Source organism: Peromyscus eremicus, chromosome X, assembly GCF_949786415.1.
Source record: "Peromyscus eremicus chromosome X, PerEre_H2_v1, whole genome shotgun sequence".
Taxonomy (NCBI): domain Eukaryota; kingdom Metazoa; phylum Chordata; class Mammalia; order Rodentia; family Cricetidae; genus Peromyscus; species Peromyscus eremicus.
In genome coordinates, this window is record NC_081439.1 from 41,552,498 (window position 1) to 41,573,837 (window position 21,340).

General features: G+C 39.1%; 1 protein-coding gene across 12 annotated transcripts in view; it reads left to right on the forward strand.

Annotated features, from left to right (window-relative positions):
• Window positions 1-21,340, forward strand: part of Dmd (dystrophin) — a 2,092,376-nt gene that overhangs the window by 1,985,235 nt on the left and 85,801 nt on the right. For all 12 annotated transcript variants that reach the window (XM_059250112.1, XM_059250109.1, XM_059250111.1 and 9 more), the window contains 4 exons: window positions 529-603; window positions 12,764-12,965; window positions 15,506-15,591; window positions 17,983-18,140. In XM_059250112.1, coding sequence (XP_059106095.1) covers window positions 529-603; window positions 12,764-12,965; window positions 15,506-15,591; window positions 17,983-18,140 — 521 coding nt within the window. The remainder of the gene's footprint in view (window positions 1-528; window positions 604-12,763; window positions 12,966-15,505; window positions 15,592-17,982; window positions 18,141-21,340) is intronic.

Below are 21,340 nucleotides of genomic sequence, written 5' to 3' on the forward strand. Positions count from 1 at the left end.
TGTTAACAGTATCTGTTCCATGGTTATGGGCTGTTAGGATTTATTTATTCAGTTTTACAGTCTAATTTCTTATCTTTTCGACAGTAAACACCTGACCTTTTATATGAGAAAGTGGGAATACCGTTCTTTGCAGTCTTATAGCAATTTTAGGAATGTAGTCCTTCCTTTTCTTGAATCTCGTGCAGCAGAGATTTACTACAGTAGATCCCGATTACAATCTAGAAAGAAAAACAGTGCTTGTCCTCCTTCTCCCTCTTGGGAGCTTAACAGTGCATGCATGGCCTGCAGGCCTTGCCACTGGAGTCCTTCACAGAACTAAGTTTTCCTCACTGTCAAAGCACAGCAAGACTTTTTTCCTTAACCCTAAATGAGCAGAATTTCACTTTGTAAAGCTTGGAGCATAAGCACAAGGTTTTTTCCTAACTTCTTATTGTGTGATTTCTGTAGCTGTTGGCAAATCATCGGGGGTTTCCTCTACGCTTTCTGGTGAAGTAACAAACGATCTTTGTTTTCTTCCCTTTTCTCCAGCTGACCTGAATAACGTCAGGTTCTCGGCTTATCGGACTGCCATGAAGCTGCGAAGACTGCAGAAGGCCCTTTGCCGTAAGTATTAGCCCGTATTTGAAGGCCTTGATCATTTTCTTTGCTGAAAGAATGAGCACTGGAGATTTTTCACCAATTTTACACCCTTGAGTCACAAGGTCATTTTGTCAGACACAATTCATTCTTTTAAGTGTTCAGTTTACTATCTGCCTAGACTGCTTTGTTGGATTATAACCATCTCTGCAAGTGTTCAGTGACTATTGTTAAACGGATAAGATACTGATAAATTTTGTTTGTTAATGAATAGCATTTACACCCACATTTGTCTTTGTGAAAGTTACTCTATCTTCCCCTTTTCCATTATGTCTTCATTTTATAAAGGGTATTAAATATTAGAGGATTATGACAATATTATCCGAACCAAGTTCATAGATATGTGTCATTTGTTTCTTTAAATGCTAATATTAAGATGGATGTTATGATAAAGAAAAGATTATTGGATTTTTTTTTGTTTGTTTTCCCAGGCAGGGAACTAGCTCTGTAGGCTAGGATAGCTTCGAACTCAGAGATCTGCCTGCTGGGATAAAAGGCAGCAACACCATGCCTGGCGAGATCTTTTTTTTTTTTTTTTTAACTTTCTCTTTATTTATTCTTTGTGTCTTTCACATCATGCATCTTAATCCCATTCATTTCCCATCCCTTTGTATCTTCCCTCTGCCCGTGCAACCCACCTCTAAAATAAAATTTAACAGAAACAAAAAGAGAAAACAAAAAAGAAAAAAAGGAAAAAAATCTCATCATGGAAGCTGTAGTGTGACTCAGTGAGTCACGCAGTAAACCCTTTTGTCCATATATCTTTTCTTGCAAGTGTTCATTGCAAAGAGTCATTGGTCTGGTTTGAGACCTCTGCCTTCTGCTACCCCATCAATACTGGGCCCTCATTGGGACTCCTCTTGGTTATCCTGCTGTTGCCCTGTGTCGTGGAGATCCTGCAGCTTTGGGTGTGCAGGACCTTCCCCTTCACATGCTCCAGCAGATCATAAATAAAGTGGATGTTGGGGTGGGCCAACTCATAACCCTGGTTCTGGGCCTGGGTAGTTGCAGGGTTGGTCAGTCCTCCAGCTCTCCCCTGCCTACATCACCAGGGCAAGCTCTCCGGCATTGCCCTGGCTAGTTCACCCCTTACAGCAATGAGCAAGGGATGGGGCCAGTTCTCCTGCTTTCATGTCCTCAGGGTTTGCACTCGCACGCCTGGACCATCAGGGCCAGCTCTACTGTGTTGCCCAGGTGAGGTACAGGGGCCGCTCTCCTGAGTGCTACAGCTGGTGAGGGACAGGGACAGCTATCTAGGTCTTATGACCTCAGGGTCATCTCTCCCATCCATCACAGGCAATAAAGTGGAGGGAAATCTCCCCTCCGTCCACACCACCATATGGCAAATGAGGGGTGGGGAGCAAGATTATTATTTTTTTAATCACGTATCTTTGGAAAAGGGTTTGTGTTACATGGTTATTTTATCAATAAAATGAATTATGGATAATACTGTTTGTCAATATGCATTAAGGGTATATCCATGAAGTAGATAGGCACAGTCACTACCACAAAGGAATTCAAGAATGTAAGGAGGGATGTCCAAGGTATAGGTGAAAATCTGGAGAGAAGCAAATGTACATTAAAGGTTATCATCACTTATGACCATGACTGATGAAAAACAGTGATTATTGTCTCCCATTTTAGGCGGAGGCACTGAGGGCAAATGAATGGATAATTTTATTGTCATATTTAGTGTTGTGGCAGTGGAAGAATGTTCACTATGTGAACAACTAGCTTTGTGCAGTGAAGCACAGAGAAAGTTCATGGGAATTTGTGTTATCTAAGCCATGTAAATCTCTAAACGTAGGTAGAGCTCCCTCTAAGAAGCATGTTCTAGTCATAGGGAGGGAAGGCTGTGTTCTGAGGCCTGGATCCTAAAGAGAGTGGAAAGTACTCAGGAACTGAGATGACTTCATCATGGCTACTGTGCAGAATTCCAAGGAGGGCTATTGTAAAATATTAGGCTGGACAGAGAAGCAGGAGACAAATTGTGAAGAGCTTTGAAAACCCAAGTTAAAGACTTTAGAGGTCAGTGGGAGCCATTCAAGAGATTTTGGCAAGGGGATGACATGGTTGGATTTCCACTTAGAAAAACCGTTCTGGCTGGGAAACAAAGCAGAAATTGGGGGGTTGAGCCACGGACAGGAGATCTGTTACAGAACTGAAACCAATGGTCTGAATAGGAATGGAGGAGCATTTCAACATATAGGAGGTAGATACTCTAAGCCTTAGTGATTTGTTTGATGGGCAGGGCAAAGGAAAATCCAGGAAGGGAAGACTCATGGATTCTTGGCTTGGGTATCCCCGTGAATAGTGAGCTCGGCTACCAGAGTTCGGTAAAAGGTATAGTACTGAGGAGAACTACACAAGCAATATTTAGCAATCACATGCATGGAGCTACTGCTTACATGAAATATAGAAAGGTTAAGATAGTACAGCAACACACACACACACACACACACACACACACACACACACACACACACAAGGGAGAGGGAGGGAGAGATCATTTAGGACAGAGAATGAGCAACTATGAAAAATGAGTATAAAGTCATGTCTGGGAGTTCAATAGGAAAATGCAGGAGGTTGTAGTGCCACTGCATGGGAAGAAAGAAGGAATGTGTCATTAGGGTCAGATGATGTTGGTGACAGTGCCCATTGTTTGTAGCAACAGAGAGAGCCTTAGCAACTTTGGTAGAGATAATACACTGAGCAGCTTAAAAGCGAACCGAAAGTCTAGATGGCTGGTATATGCCTGTTCTTAGAGACCTTTAGTTACAAAGGGGAGCAAAGAGAGGTTGTAGCATATGAGAGATGACTGAGGAATTAAAAATGACTGGCTTAAGATGGGAGGATAAAAATGGGCAAGGTATAGGCGGGTATCCTAGAGCCAGACAAAAAGAAGAGACACTTCTCCGCTCCTGGAGTGCCAGAGAGAAGGATACATGGCAGGTTCTAGGTAACCAAGAAACTTGGCAGCAGGAAGGTGACGAAACCCATATAAAACCAAAGGTTTTCTTTGTGGAGTTTGAGAATCCCTGTGACACAGTTAGCAGTGGAAGGTAATAAAGCTGACACTGACCTTATCTTTGTGGAAAACAAGAGGGAGGAGAAGTTAAAGAGCAGCATTAGGAAACTCGATCCGCTGAGTATTTGACAACAGCACCAGTCTCTAGTGGTGCAATAGTTCCCTAGTAGTAGCTAGCAGTCAGAAGCAGCACACTGCTGTCCTAGAATAGGCAGATGGCACCCAGGTGAGGGTTGTGATGACTTGGCTAAAAGGGCGGTTAGAATATTGTATTCCAGGGCTCTGCTGGGTAGGGGAAGCTACAAATTGAAGTAGAATTTGGCAGTTAGGAGGTGGAGGGATCAAGAGGCAAAGTAAGATAGGAGGAGTTTGTGAAGGAACTGAAAGCCATGAAGTTGTATTCGAGAAGGAGATATTGCTGAGCACTATTTCCAAAGCAGCCATTTAAGTAAGTGACAAGGTGAATTAAGTGTGAATTTTTATGGAGGTAGAATAGAAAGTTAAGATATAGAAAAGCTAGACTTATGTATGGGTCATCCATGCTAATACCCAAATCACTCAAAATTGAGGACAGAACTGAGAAGCACTGAATGACTGTAATCCTTGGCCACCAAGGTTCTTTGGGCACGCCCAGAGGTCTTCAGAAGTGGGTGGTACTATAGTCAAGGAACTACTGGTATGAGGTTGTCACATACAGACAGAAGTGCCCTAGAAGTGAAATTATTGGGAAAGATCAAGTAGGTTCTTTTTCTTTTCATATTGATATTCCCAATGATTAACACAGAACTGAGCAGAGAATAGAGCTTTCTGTTTTCGCAGAAGTAATACATGGATGAAAGCCAGTGGAAGATTCCATGGCCTTAGGAGCTTATAGCCAAAGTTATCGTTTTCAGGTATAGAGCTGCCAAGTTTAAGTAGGTAATAAAAGGCTCCCCATGCCTAGGATTTCCTTGGGGACCTGGTTAATGAATCATAGCAGGCACAAAGGAGTTTGGGGTGGGGTGGAGTCAAGGGGCTGAATAGAGAAAGTCTTCTGTCTTTTTTTCTTCTCTTGACCCTGCCCTATCCCAGAGGTACTGTTTGCCTTTGATAAAAAGGAGAATTATGAACTGGTTATTATAAAGTGCTATAGAATATTCCTGTAAGATCCCAAAAGTTCAAAAGAGGTAACCAGCTGTTCCAGGTTATACTATGACAAAACTCAGAAATAGACTAGGTAGAAATGTCTCTAATGTCTTATGACTATTATCCCTTTCCATAACTGCCTGGGACCCACTCGAACATTCTTCAGTTTTTATGGTGAAAGAGGTTGATTCATTGTCTTTCATTTCAATGTATGTCAAAATTTTGGTAAACATTGGGAAAATGGAGGAATTGGATATTGTAAAACATACGTTAGCCGTTTGAGGTGATAACCTTGTAATAAACTTAAACTCTGAATGTAAGATGATTTGGTTGAATTTTCCCTTTTAAGCAGATTTGAAATTCTCAGCATTTCTTTTCAGATCTTCACTCTGATTTGAAAAAAAAAAATCAAGGATCGCAAAATTAGAGTGTATTTATCTAAATTAGGTACTGAATTCCTAAGAATGCGTGGATAATACCATGCAGACTATGGCCCCATGTGCAGTCAGAACAGAGTGAAAAGTTTTGGCAATCCATTTACTTTTGAAAAACATGTGTGGTCCAATTCCTTAGTGCGTTTTCAATAGGTGATTTAAGAACTTCCTCTAAATTTTGTATTTGCTTAGGTTTATCTTCCAGCTCCTTTTTTATTTCTATGCCTGCAAAAGCCTGATAAAGAGCTATTGTCCATGGTCTAAGCAAATGAAACTTGCCCTGGCTAGTTTTTCCTATCAATGTCTGCTTCTACTGTGTCTTACATTAACAGAAATTAGTGATGTTATCTCAGTGATTCCTTGATGCCAGTGAGGAGATTGAATTTCAGATCCCTTAGAAAACATACTTAGCCACCTCTATTAAGCAATTGATCTTTTTTTATAAAAAACACCTTCCCTATCGAAGTTCAATATTACAGGAAACCAAATAACATTTTATCTACCATAGAGAATATGCTACTTAAGTTATGAGTATCACCATTGGCTTACAATGCTCCCAGTTTATAATCACTTTTATGTTGCATGAGTCTATAGGTGATTTTTCTGTGCAGTGTAAATAAAATTTAACATTGATAGAACAGCAGAGACAAATTGAAAATCTTGGTTAGAAGGATTTGTAAGCTGGTTCATATGGTTGATAGCCTGCTGAAAGTATGAAGAAGATAATGTAGCTTTTCTTTTCTTCTTCCATGGTTTTGACGACAAATGTGTATCTTCTATAGTTAAAAGGATAACCAACTTTCAAGAGCAGAAGTAAAAATGTACTTAACAAAGCAAATATATTTAGTTTATTAGTGTGTAGGGTATTGGAGAAAGCCCAAACCACAGGGCTAAATATATGACAGTTGATAAATGTGACAAATATTTTCCATGCAACAAGAAGTTGAGAATAATTTGCCACTGTTCAGAAACCTAATTCTAAATTATAATCATGTGGTACAGTATAGAGTTGTCTGAATAAAGCTGAAACTTCTGGATTTGCCTTCACTAAGACAAAGTGGGAAATGTGCTGACTTCCAGGTAAATGGACCTTACCTTCTAAAGCTCTTAAGGTGGCTAAAGATGGTATTAGGCAGGGTTAGGTCAGTAAAGAAGACTCACAGGAGCCACAATAACATGGCTTACATATCTGCAGTTTATTGCTAGAGAAAACTACAAGACAAATAGCATTTAAAAGCAAGATGTAGATCCGCAGTCAGATGCTGACTCACAACAAGGGCTCCCAAAAACCAGGCGAATTATTTACACCTCCTATCTACTTTATACATATATACACACACACATTACTTTTCATGTAGGTTAGAGGACATATCTCTGTTATATCAGAATTAAAAATACTTTGAAGACATGGCAAACAGTGCTTTTAAATGTATGTGACATTTAAGAGAAAGTGGTTCTGTGATAACACCCATCTATCTTCCATGGAAAGTATTGTGGTCTCTCTGATGTCCAGGAGTTGCACAACAAAGAAAGAGGTGGTTGGTCTCAGTCCTTGTAATATCAAAGAGCCCTTTGTAGGCACCATTACCAGTAATCACTGGTTTTATTTGCCCATTATTCTAGGCACCTTTCCATATTTGTCCTTCCTTCTGGAATTGGATACCCTCAAAGTATTGTTCTTACACTAGGACTAGAACATTGTTTTCCTCACTTAACCTTTACTATTTAAGAGTAAACTCTAGCTGGCCAGGTATTCCTAGTCCAGCTCCCATTTTAAGTCTCTAAAAAATTATTTCTTTCAGAGTTTCGGGTTCTCTACTTGTTTTGAACATATTTACTCCCCTTCCTCACTTGTTCCCAGGTCTACCCATTCATTTTTTTACCCACACAACATTGTGTGTTGTGTGCTTTGTTGTTTTATTTTTCTTCGTTTCTTTGTTTTTCTTCCTTCCTTTCTTCCTTCTTTCCTTCCTTCCTTCCTTGATTCCTTGCTTTTTTTTTGTTTTGTTTTGTTTTTAAACTCTTCAAGCACAATTTGTACTGCCCAAATATTCTTAAATGTGTGGTCTTCCATTGGACTATGGTCAATTTCTAAGGGCTACACTAAGAGTAAACCGTCTCTTCCTCTCCCAGCAGCTAACCATGGCCATTGATTCCATAGCTAGGCATGCGATTGTGTACCTAACTCTCCTCTCCATGCTGGGATTGGATCTGGGTTGAGCTTGCACAGGTTTTGGGCATGCAGTCACAATCTTTGAATTCATATATGCAGCTGCCCTGTTGTGCCCCAGAACGTTGCCTAGTAGCCATACATTGCCTTTGGCTCTTGATAATCTTTCTGTATCCTCTTCTGCAGTGATCCCTGAGACTTGGTAGGAGTGATACACACACATACACACACACACACACACACACACACACACACACACACACACACACACTTATAACCTTTAGGACTGAGCATTGTGTAGTCTGATTTTCTGCACTCTGGCCATTTGTGGGTCTCTATGTTAATCACCATCTACAGAAACCTTTCAGGTGAGGAGTGAAAGATGCATTGATCTATAGGATTTAGTTAAATAATATGTTAGTTTAACACCATAATGGTAGTAGGTTCTCTTCCAGAGCCTATGTCCTACTTAGCCATAGTTTCTTGACCTGGTAATAGTGCAAGGTCTGAACTCTATTTACTCTCTTGCTCTCCATGCCTTGCCCAGTTTGCTTTTTTTTTATACAACCCAGGACCACTTTCCCAAGAATGGCATTGCCCACAGGGTGCTGAGTTCTGCCACATCAATCATTAATCAAGAAAATTGACCACAGGGTTGCCGACAGGCTAATTTGATGGAGGCATTTTCTCAATTGAGGTTCCCTCTTCCTAGATGGCCATATCTTGTGTTAAATTGACAAAAAGTAGCTATCATAGGAATATTGTCAGTGATTGCAACTCTGTATTGTAGATCAGTTTAGGAACTACTAAATCTGGCATCCATCAAAAAAGAAAACTGTGATAGAGGGAACAGGTACCTGTAAGTCCCTTCCTTGAATTATCTTTTTAATTGTAATTTGGTCCCATGAGTGTAGCCCATTTGTCAGAGGTAATAGTTGCTCAGATTCCTTTGTTTTCAGCTCCAACCACAGGTCAGAGAAAGTGAAACTCAATGGAAGGAAGTTCTGGTCTCCCTTTAGCCTTTGCTAATCCAGCTAAGGAATTACAATTTTCATCAACTGTAATATCATCACTCAGATCCATGCCAGTTCATTTTGTTAACTTGTTCGATTTGAGTTCTTATTCCAAACTCTACTAGGAAGTTATATTTTCATCCATGATTTAATCCTAAGCCTGTGCTACTTATACTTACCACAAGCTAAGAGTAGCTTGCCAACCAGCATCAACACTTTATTCTCTATTTTTATTCCTAAATAACACCTTAGTAATATTTTAGTTAAGAAAGGGTTATGAATCTTGTAAACATTTTCACTCCTGATATGTATATTTTATGACATAAGAAAGTTCTGTCTTCAACAATAGGGCTTTACCATTAGATTATAAAGATAGTTTGTGATGTTTGTTCCCCAATATATTGTGAACACTAATAAACTTATCTGGGGTCAGAGAACAGAACAGCCACTAGATATAGAGGCCAGAAAATGGTGGCACACACACCTTTAATCCTAGCATTCTGGAGGCAGAGATCCATCCGGATCTCTGTGAGTTCAAAGCCACACTGGAAACAGCCAGGCACGGTGACACATGCCTTTAATCCCAGGAAGTGATGGCAGGAAGCAGAAAGGTATATAAGGCGTGAGGACCAGGAACTCGAGCCTGGTTAAGCTTTTGGCTAGTTAAGCTTTTAGGCTTTTAGAAGCAGTTAAGCTGAGATTCATCCCAGTAGAGGACTGAGAGGCTTCCAGTTTGAGGAAACAGGATCAGCTGAGAAGTTGACGAGGTGAGGTTAGCTGTGACCTGTTCTGTCTCTCTGTTCTTTCAGTGTTCACCCCAATACCTGGCTCCAGGTTTGTTTTTATTAATACGACCTTTTAACAATTGGTGCTACAGGACCCCTTTGGCCAATGACAGGATGTAACCAATGGAATGGATGTTTGAACCTAGAAAGGATGACTAGGCTTAACCAGATCCTCTTCTGCATGGCAGATAGGACACTGGAAGGGAGCCATTTCTCTCCTCTTTCTATCCATTCAGGCATGAAGAACACACCACCATGTGGTACTATTCTTTAATGACATCGAAGCTATAGCTTCTTTTGGAAGAGGCTGGAAAGATGGCTTAGTGGTTACGAGCACATACTGTTCTTATAGAGGACCCACGTTCCAGCATTCATATTGGGACAGCCACATGTAACTCTAACTCCTGGCTTCTTTGGCCATCCGCATTCACATGCACATGCCCACACATATACCCACACACATACACATAATTAAAAATAATCTCTAAAAAATCTTTAAAGCATTTTTGAAAGAAAACATTTTAACAATATTTATTTATTTTATTTTATGTGCATGAACATTTTACCTATGTGTATATATGTGCACCACATGGGTGCCTGGTGCCCTTGGAGATGAGAAGAGGACATCAGATCCCTGAAGTTGTGAGTTACCATCTATGTGGGTGCTAGGAACCAAACCTCTTCAAGAGCAGCAAGTGCTCTCACATGTACAAGCACGAGAGCACACACACACATGTGTGCATGTATACATTTATTTAAAATCATAGTATAGAGTCATATAATGGAAATTGTTAGCTTCAAGAAAAAGAATAGCTTCACAAAACCATCTGCTGGTTGTTTACTGAGGTTTGCAGAAAAGCTCATCATTTTGTTTAAAGTTTCACCAAAATAAATAACCTCTGTGTATTCTTTAATAGGCTTGGTTTGAACATTGTGTGTGTGTGTGTGTGTGTGTGTGTGTGTGTGTGTATGAGAGACAGAGAGACAAAGACAGACACACACACACACACACACACACACAGGGAAAGAGAGAGAGAGAGAGACAGAGAGAGAGAGAGAGAGAGAGAGAGACAGAGACAGAGACAGAGACAGAGAGAGAGAGATTTCAGTTGCCCATATCTCTTTCCTCACCTTTTTGCTGATCTGTTGCATCACCTGTGTCTGCTTAAGTAGAAGGTTTTAAATATTGTTCCATGAAAACAAAATTCTGCTTTTCGGTTTGATATGTTTGTTTGGGGAATTGTGGACTCCCATATTCTGTGATTGATTGATGTTGTATTTAACCACACCGCATCCAGTTTTAGCCAAGAACACTACACAGTATTTCTGTCCTGTGTCATCTTCTGCTTCTGGTTTTTTAAGAGCAATTGCCTCATTCCCCTCTGGAGCTATTTATACTCTAAAGTTTCTGTTGTGTGTGTTGCCTGCCTAGTCACCTGTATCGAGATTAGGTCCAATAACATGAAATTCACTCTTTGTTACCATCACATGAGTTCATTAGACACTTCATGAAAACTGAATGTAAAAATTCTCACTGTTCTTATATCCTCAAATCAAAAGCAAAATATTTACAATAATTAAAGTATATAGTAACAAAAAAGAAAATAGAAACACTTCATAGGACCCATGGCATTTCTTCAATATATAAAGAAATATGTTATGAATTTTGATATATGGAAGAAATCTACTCCACCCTTCCAATAACAAAGCTGCCATGCTACATTTCTGAAGGTTTTCATGAGCTGCACTTCAGTTGTGCTCTCAGGAAGTCAGGCAGACAAAAAAGCGGATGAAAATCTTAGTACTATGTCTCTGTGCCTCCCTTCTGCCTCCCATGTAGCCCCCACTTAGCCCCCCTTTCCGTACAGCCTCCTGCCTCTTCGCATTGTCAGTTTTTTATTCTTCATTCTTTTGCCCACCTGACTCTCACATAATTCTTGCCGTCTGCCAGTTTCCTACTTCCGAGTTTGCACAATCTCAGATTTCATTTAAAAAGATCATTTCTTTCTTTTTAGAATACAGTGGAGCATTGTATAAGGATGCTTGGGACAGTCACTGACAGTAATCCCATAACATTATGCAGGCTAATAATGTAGTCGACTTTTTAACTTGTGTAGCTATACTCTGTGATGTTCACTCAATGATTAAATCACCTACTGATGTTTTTCTGAAGAATTGTCCTTGACATTAAGCAGAACATGGTTGTATCTTAAAGCAAAAGAGGCTATGGTAAGAGATGTGTGAGATCATGAATTCTATCCTTAGCAAAATAAAATATGTAAAGGAGTAAGAGGGATGTTAGTCCAGGATATTTTAGGGAACTGGTCCATGGGATAGGAGCACAGAATTTTCCCCATGGGAGTGAAAAATAATGAAACTTATCTCTTGCCTCTGCCATCAGATCTTCATGTTTCTAGGGAAACTTCACAGAATATTCTATTTTCCTTTTTCAAGAGAGACAGTATGCTGATACATGGGCATTAACCAGTATTTTTTAATATTTAATTTGAACCTTCCACCAGTAACTAGTAAAGTGCATTATAGCCTTAAGTTTTCATTCCTTTTATTATTGGAAAAACTGTTTACCGAATGAAATTGCTTATGTGCATTTCATTTGAAGCTATATTTCTAATTGCAGTGCCTCTTCCCCTTAGGTGTGTGAGAGAGGCACTTAATTATCATTGATTCTTTGTCTCAAAGGACTGACAATTCTGAGCATAGCTTAGGTGGTTAAAAACAATACCAGTGTTGCATTTTCAATTTGGCTAATAAATTGGCTTTGGAGAAAAGCTTCTTTTCATGACACTTGGGAATAAAGCTAGTGATTTGCTGATGGAAGTTCACTTTTGTTCATTTTTTCTTTTGGCATACAATTAAATACTATTTCAGACCAAGGGAATCTCCCCTAGCCTTACAAGTTCTTATAAGTGTCAAAAAATACATTGTAAAATGCAATTTAAAGGTGAAAGGGAGAAATAAATTAGCCTTAGGCTTGAAGGCTGGATAGATCATGCTGTTTGCCTACAGAAAATGTTAGTGAAGTGGGTTATTTTTTTTTTACCTGGTGTTAAGGTAACAAAGAGAGCTGAGGTGTCTATTTTAAGGGATAAATGCTTACTGATTATAAATGCACAGCCAGAAATTGAATTTACACTAGCCTAACCATGTAGATTCATCTAATTGATCTCTAATATGGGAAAGGACCATGGTGTCTCTTTCAAGGTCTCTACTGCAACACTTTTTTTCCTACTCGGATAGAAATGACTATTGACTTAGAAGACTGCTCCCTTTAACTCTCAGATATGCTCTGATTCCAGGGAAGGGAACTGTGTATATTTGTATATTCATCCAATGCCAGGGAGATCTGAAAACAATTTCAAATTGTGAGTCCTGGTAAAACCGGATCAACTTAAAAGTTGAGGGATGAAAACAGAATACCTTTAAAACAGGGTGAAATTTGGGTTTGGTGTTTACTAAAAGGTAGGAATTAACTCAACCAGCATTCTCAAAGGAAAAGGATTAAAAAGAAATTTTATGTTTTGGGTCATTTGGTTTTTTGTGTGTTTTTGTAGTGGATCTCTTGAGCCTGTCGGCTGCATGTGATGCCTTGGACCAGCACAACCTCAAGGCAAATGACCAGCCCATGGATATCCTGCAGATCATTAACTGTTTGACTACTATTTATGATCGTTTGGAGCAAGAGCACAACAACTTGGTCAACGTCCCTCTCTGTGTGGATATGTGTCTCAACTGGCTTCTCAATGTTTATGATACGTATGTATGGCAAGAGGGGACCTAGGTTACACAGTGATGACAACATTTCCATTATAATAGTGTCCCAGCTATGGATGTCTTCTCCCCAATATAAATCTGCATATGACTTGAAACATATTTGATAAAGTAGCAGTAAGAAGTGGAATGCAGCCCTTAATCCCAGGAATAGAGGCGGGCAGCTTTTGGGGAGTTTGAGGCTAGCCTGGTCTACACAGTGTAAGTTTTAGGGCAACCAGTGCTACTAGTGAGACTCTCTCAGAGAGAAAAAAAAAAGAGCTGGAATGCAGACTTCTCTCAGATCCAAATCCAACCATAACCCGAGATAAGTCCTTTTTCAAATAGAATGAGTTATCATGTAGCTGTGGTTGTTTCCTTCTCTCACCTGTGTTTTGGAGTTCTTCCATCCACTTTGGAGTGGGCAGGGACAGCAGTGCTCCTGGAGACGATGGCACACCTGTCATCAGATCAGAATGGTAGCAGATATGCAGGACAGTGACAGAGACTGTGAGTAGACGAGTCACACAAAATGAAAATAAGCTCAAATGCAGCAAACTGAGCTCCTGAAACCAAGCAAGTTTGGTGTTGTTGTTGTTTTGTGTTTTAATAATGTTTTACAGAGCTACTCTATGGCACTTCCATTCATCAACCTCTGTTAGTTAGAGAGCAGTCATTTATTTCCTTTGGATTGTACACAGGACATAGCTCCAGTTCTCATTTTTGTTTTCAGCTTAATGAACACAATTGAGGAAGGAAGCAAAGGAATTGGTCTTGATTTTTCACTGAATTCCTCTTAGGCCTCAGAATTATTACACGCCTTATTTCACATATCAACTAGTACATATCTCCCATTTGGAAATCTTGGAAGGATTTCTTAAAGGACTTGCATATCAAATACTTTTCCTTCTGCCTCTGTTATATGCTTCTATCATCTCCTTTTGATATGCGTATACACAGTTTTCCTTGTTATTATGGTAAGGTATTAACTTTTTAAGTTTCAGCACCATCTGAAACTTAAACCATGCATATACTTATCAACTTGGTTCTTGAACATATCAGATTTTAATTGTGGATTACATTTACATTTGTTTTGATCTTGGTTTATATTCAGGTCTTACCTGATATTATTTTTGTTGGCATCATTTTCTTTGTAGATGAGATGTGAACTTTCATTTAACCTACCTGAAAGTTATTTCAAGATAATTTTAACTCCTTAAAGACTTAAATTGCTGTATATAAAGTTTACCTGTCAACTTTGATGTGCTTTTTCCTAATAGGAAAACAGATAATCTTTTGCAGTGACAGGAATTTTATTAAAGCATTTGAGTCTAACATTTTTCTTTAATTAAGAGATCTAGTGCCAGGTGGTGGTGGCGCACGCCTTTAATCCCAGCACTCGGGAGGCAGAGCCAGGCGGATCTCTGTGAGTTTGAGGCCAGCCTGGGCTACCAAGTGAGTTCCAGGAAAAGGCGCAAAGCTACACAGAGAAACTGTGTCTCAAAAAACCAAAAAAAAAAAAAAAATCTAGAAAGTTGTACTAATTGAAAATTGAGCATATTGACCAACAAACATGCCAAAATCTGAGATACAATTACTTTCCAAAATCAAACAAAAAGCTAAAAATTTGTTGCAAAACATTTGCTACAAAATGGAAATCTGTTCATTCCATTTTTTCCTTTTTTAGTTAAATTCCATACTTAAATTTTTGTGTTAATGCATTTTTGTGTGGAATGCTTTATTTCACTTTCTAATATAACAAAACATATCCTTATTAGAATGTTCATGTAGGAGTAGGCTACTTGATAAGTATATCATTTTCTCTCTTTTTTTTTTTCTGAGGCAGGATTTCTCTGTGTAGCTTTGGAGCCTGTCCTGGAACTCACTCTGTAGACCAGGCTGGCCTCAAACTCACAGAGATCCGCCTGCCTCTGCCTCTCAAGTGCTGGGATTAAAGGCGTGTGCCAACTGTAATGATAAGTATATCTTATAGAGCATGCATGTGACTGCTTTCTGATAGTGTATGCCATAGTTTCATTGGATATAAATATTCATATTTTATATTTTGTGTGACTCATCTTCCTAGTAAGCAGTTATTTGATGAAATTCTGGGAGTACTGAACAGAGAAGAGTTAGTTGCTAGAAATTGTTTTTGGCTTCAACAATCAAAATTGACAATTTGCTTTAGTAACCATAACTGCTAAGTACACAGTGATAATTCTTCCTCTTACTCAATCAAGGTGCCTCCCTGCACATGAGAGGAAGGGTATTTTATCCTTATTTTATGTAGAGCTACTCTGGCAATTCAAGTAAGCACTTTTAAGAGTTGAGAATTGGCTAAATATTGATTAATTTGGTTCATAAAACTTTCCCATTGCATTCTAGGTCATGAGGCAAATAATGAATTCAGAAAAGTTCTTAACAACTTTAATCAAACAGTGGTCTATAGAGTTTCTGTATCCAAGACCTTTTTGCCCTTTACCTAGGAGCTTCTATACTCTATTGGAGTGCCAGTAATTGTTTTCTGGTTTGATTCTTCATAATAGGGGACGAACAGGGAGGATCCGTGTCCTGTCTTTTAAAACTGGCATCATTTCTCTGTGTAAAGCACACTTGGAAGACAAGTACAGATGTAAGTCTTGTGTATGAACTCTGGTTTTTATTGATGTTGCCTAATTACTCTCATTCTAGACGGAAAATGATACAGCATTCTTATTTGATAGCAGGTTTGTCGCTTCAGATGTAGAACTGCTTTTAAAGTGTCATAAAATTTGGGTTGTGCTGTTCCCTGTCAGACATGAAACTGAAAGTATTTAAATAGAGACTGAGGGTTAGCTCAGTACTTGCCAGTCCAAGTATTATTTTATGTTACATTGACTGTGTCTTAGTAAAACACGTGTTCCAAGGGGATAAAGTCTGATTTCCTAACCCCTTTGTGTAAGTCAAGGGAAAGAAATGTGAAGGTTTAATCCCTGCATTTCCTGTGTCTCTTTGGATTCCCACTTAAATAATACTATCTGGCATTTGTGTTCAGAACACATTGTTTATTTTATAATCATCTTACTGCAAGTTGTACTGACACATCCAGTTCTGTGACGTGACTAACATTTTACTCTTTGAGGGATGGCTAGCCTGCTATTTCTTAAAAGGTAAGTAGCACCCTCTAGAATTTTCTTTTGATTGGTTATAGGGATTTTTTTTTTTTTACTAAAAGACTATAAATCTAAATAAAAGGCAAAATGTTAAAGGACTGATAGTTCGGGTGACCAAGTCACCATCCATTCTCAGTATAAAGGACTATATATGTCCACGTCCACCCCCCCTGCCCCCGGAAATGCTTGTTAGAAGCCTTTTCAGGAGGAATTGAACAAATCTAGCCTGTCTTGGCTTTCACCTATGAACTGGTCATAGATGAAAAGGTATGCTGTGTGTAAAGATAGGCAGGAGACAAGAGACATGGCATTTCCCCAAAGCCATGCTGTGTCGTACTTCCCATTTTTATAGAGTAAACCATAATATACACAAAACACTGTAGCAGTCACTTTTATATAATCTCCATGTGAATTTTCCTTTCCTAAGAACTAAATAAAACAACCCCCATCCAAACGTGAACAATGTTTTTTAACCCTTTAACATGATCTCAAATAAAACAACATTTCTGAGTGCCTTTATCTTTTGAATATTTTAATTACTTATTGTAGGTTAGGTTTATTGTCTTTTAAAAAGACATGGGAGTGCTTTCTCCCTATCTTCCTGTCTCCACCCAATGTTTATAAGTTCAAGGTCATCCTTTACTACCTAGTGAAACCCTTTCTTCTAAAAACAAATACAGAAACAGTAAGGCAGACATAGAAAATCTATGATAGCATAGCATGATATGAGCTAATTACACATGAGCACAGCATCCTATGTAAGCAAGCATGCCAATTTCTATGAAGCTTAATGGGCTATGACTCTGTAAAAAGTCCTGATTTTGTTACATCTTTTAATAAGTCCTAATTTTGTTAAATCTTTTAATATCTGATACTCACATGCTTTTGGCTAAATACATGGCTCTTGATTCTAAAATTTCTGCAGTAGAAATTCATATCATATATACATAATTACCAAAGGATTGTGTTTTACTTTGAAAAGTTCAGTTGTTAAGAATACATTTAGGGGGCTGATGAGATGGCTCATTGGGTAAAGACACTTGCTGCCAAGCCTGATAACCCAAGTTCCATCCTCAGGATCTGTATGGTAAAAGGAGAGAACCAATTCCTGTAAGTTACCCCCTGACTTCCACATACTCTAAATGCATGCATACATAATAAATCAATGAAATGTAACTTTTAAAAGTACATGTACAGCCAGCGAGATGGCTCAGTAGATAAAGGCACTTGCCACTCTATCTAATGCTGAGTTTTATCTCCAGGATCCGTAAGGTGGAATGAGAGAAATGACTCCTGCAAGTTTTCCTTTGCCTTTCACATGTGTGCTGTAGTATATGTGACCAGCACTCCACATATAAATAAATGAAATAAAAAATAATACATATAAACTCACCTTCTTTGAAGGGCTGTAGTTTATTTAAATTTTCATATTCCATATGTAGGTAGTGATGATTAAACCTAATTTATAGACATATGTTCTGATTAGCCTAAATTAGCCATAATCCCTCCCAGTCTAACATGGAGAAAGCCCTGGGTTTAGTCCCTTGTATCATATAAAACCACACACCTATAATCTTAGCACTCGGGAGCTGGAGTCAGGAAAATAAGTTCAAACTTATTTTCAACTAGATACTAGGAAGTTTAAGGTCAGCCTGTATTACATTAGACCACACACACACACACACACACACACACACACACACACACACACTAAAATAAAATAAAAATAAAAAGCAAAACAGTGAGCCCCATCTGTGGGAATAAAGGCTATTGCTGAGAATTAGTACTTGCATTGCATTGGACATTGGGTTCTGCTTCTATCCACTTGTTCCAGTGCTTTGATTTTCATGCTTCCCTTCTTCTTTTTATAGACCTTTTCAAGCAAGTGGCAAGTTCAACTGGATTTTGTGACCAGCGTAGGCTGGGTCTTCTTCTGCATGATTCTATTCAAATCCCAAGACAGTTGGGTGAAGTTGCCTCCTTTGGGGGCAGTAACATTGAGCCAAGCGTCAGGAGCTGCTTCCAATTTGTAAGTTACTCATCTTTTTTTTTTCTTGTATGTGTGACTTGGCAAGTTTTGTACCACCAATCTGTCCCTTGCACCACACACAGACACACACACACACACACAGCCTTCCTTATAGCCTTATAGTAAGATCTAAGGTTTGCACTCTTCTGGTGTCTATTGCATGCTCAACACACTGATTCATTGTGCCATTTACTGCCCCCTCTGTCCTTTCTTTTCTGCTCTTTCTTCTCAGTGCCTGAGCACTCTGCTATGGCATACATGTAGGCTGTTTCTAGTTTTGGTAAAGTAGGTAGTGTCATAATAAACATCCCCATGTGTTTAGTCCTTTTCTTTTAAAAATATCTTTCTCTCTCTCTCTCTCTCTCTCTCTCTCTCTCTCTCTCTCTCTCTCTCTCTCCTTCCCTCGCTCTCCCTTCTCTCTGTGTATGTGTGTGTGTGTGTGTGCGTGTGTGTGTGTGTGTGTGTGTGTGTGTGTGTGTGTGTGTATGTGTGTGTTCACAGTGTGAATGTGGGCATATGCCCACAGAGGACAACCTTGAACATCAGTCCTAACCTTCCATCTTGTTTTGGAAAGGTTCTCTTGCTTTTTGCCAGTATATGTGCCTGGCTAGCTGGCCCACCAACTTTCAGGGATTCTCCTGTGTCTGCCTTTCCTTGTGCTGTTGGAGCAGTGAGGTCATAGGCATATACTTCTGTAGGTTCTAGAGTTCTGAGCTCCTTCAAGTCTTCATGCATCCAATCCTCCCCAGTCCATTTTCTTTTCTTTGAAGTTGAATCCTTTGAATAAATTCTCTAGGAGTACGATGATCAGATTCAAGGATGTAAATTTTTTTGTATCTTTTGATTCATATTAACAGATGGCTTTTCTTCAACAACTTTTTCTAGTTGTAATGCCACCAGAATTAATGGGATAAGATATTTGCAGGACCACTTTAGTCACTGTATTCTTAGATGGATTTTTAAAGGCTACAAGCTGTTTTTCTTATGTGAGGTTTCTCAGTCATTCGAATCTCATTCACAATGGTTAAGATTTGTAAAACTCAAGTCCTTTACTATAAACTGGGAGGAAAATCTAGGTAGCTTTCTAGGAAGAACTCTGTCACTATTTGGATGGTAAAGCAGTTTGACTACTTAAGAGTTAATTGGCAATATGACTGAATGTGCACAAAATAAGTCCACTTAATATAGAGTGGGTTATATTGTTTGAATTATTTTGCCAAAATGTCGGCAGACTAGCTGTAAAAATAAGTATGGGAAATAATTGCATTTTTTTACCACTCCAAACCATGAACATACTATCATTATGAAACCTTTGTACATGTTGTTATAATAATATTTATTCTAGAATATCAATACTAATAACTTTCATATAATGAATTCTAGCAGCCACACAACGGAGATATGTTTGGGTTTTTTTAATTCACTTACACAACAACACACAGTGCTATAAATCTCCCACTAATCTTTGTTTTGCTTCTAGTGAAAGTCTACTTACTTTTTGAGTTCAAGTTGTGCAACCCATACACACGTGTTCACATGTGTGTCCCTATGTGTTATATCTTAGGTGAAAAGTAAAGATCAGATTATTGAGGTATTGACAGATGCCTCTATGGTATGATGATCCCTGTTGCCGAGAGCTATGCTCACGGCTCCCTGTCACCTCCCTGTACTGACACATTGGATAGCTGTTACCCCTTTACTGTAGCTTCTCTGCTTGGCTTTGGTTGTCAGAATAGGAGGCTGTTGAACTGAAGCTCTGCTTTCCCTGGCGAGGAGGCCAGTCTGTCCCACTTCTGCCTTTGCTAGTTGCCCCTTCTTCAGAACTCTATCTCTCACCCTTGCTTCCTTGCAATCTCTGTAAAAGCAACACTCTTCTCAGTGTCAGCACTTGAACTCAGTCCATCTTGCATATTGATTGAATGCCGCTGTGCTAGCCAGCAAGCTCCTGGAAACCTCTTTTGTTAGATTAGGAAGAAACTGACCAAGAGATGCCTAGTGATAACAAGTGACTTTTTATTTCCTCCTTGCTTTTTTTTTCTTGATTTCCTCTTTGAGCATTTATAATTTTGAAAAAAAAGAAAGGAAAGAAGGAAGGAAGGAAGGGAGAGAAAGAAAGAAAGAAAGAAAGAAAGAAAGAAAGAAAGAAAGAAAGAAAGAAAGAAAGAAAGGAAAGGAGGAAGGAAAGAAAACCAATGAGCAAAGTGCTTCCCTTGGTCCTTTTCCATCGTTCCTTGTTTCTCAGCCTGCTCATTGCTTGAGTACACCATTGCATTTTTATCCTAGGAAGCCTAAGTACCACACTATAGTGCCTTTCTTTGGTCTGAATGTCCTTTTACGTATTTTAAAGTATTACCACATAACAACCATCATTAAAGGTCTCCAATTTATTTCCAATTTCTGCTGGATAAATTTCAGCTTCTTTATTTTAGCCCTCGGGTCCTTCCTAATGTAGTTCCATAACCATTCCTTTGAAATATTGCTTTTGCTACCTTAGAACAGCCATACCTCACTGTTTGCATTTAGCATGATTATTAGTAATGTTATTACTATTGTTACTCATAAAATTCTGCCTTTATTCAAATGAATTTACTCTTTGAATTCTCACAATCTTTTGAGGAGATTATAATTGGCAGTCTTTGGAGGTTTTTGGTTTTGTGTCTAAATAGCTTTTCTGGGCCTTTCTCACTGGTGGAATGGTTGGATTCTCATCTATACCTGCCACCTCTTTCCCAAATATTTTCTTTCTGACACTTTTTTTTCCAGCCTGCTCTCAAGGCCAACAACAAATATTTCATCACGTTTGTCCTGGGTTCTGGGAAAATAGGAGGTGTTGTACAGGAAAAAGGGACAAATCAGAGGAGTTGGCGGGTGGGGGGAGCGGGGGGGGGGGGGGGGGGCCGCGGAGGTTAGGTCAATTATTGATGAAATAGATGTTTGTAGTAGAATGGACCAAGATGTGGCTTAGAGTATTTAGATATGGGAAGCCTCTTAACTTGTAGTCATTTTCCATTAGGTTGAATGGCCCCATTGTGAAAGTTTACCTGAGAATCCATGGCCTGGCCCTGGATCACTTTTCCTCAACCAGGCGCCTTTCATTGTGCAATCGTCATGAAAATACACTGTTTGCCATAGGGAAAGATAGCGGCAGTGAAAATGCCCTCTGCCCTCTGTTTGAAGTGTAAGGCCTTGGAACCGGCTAA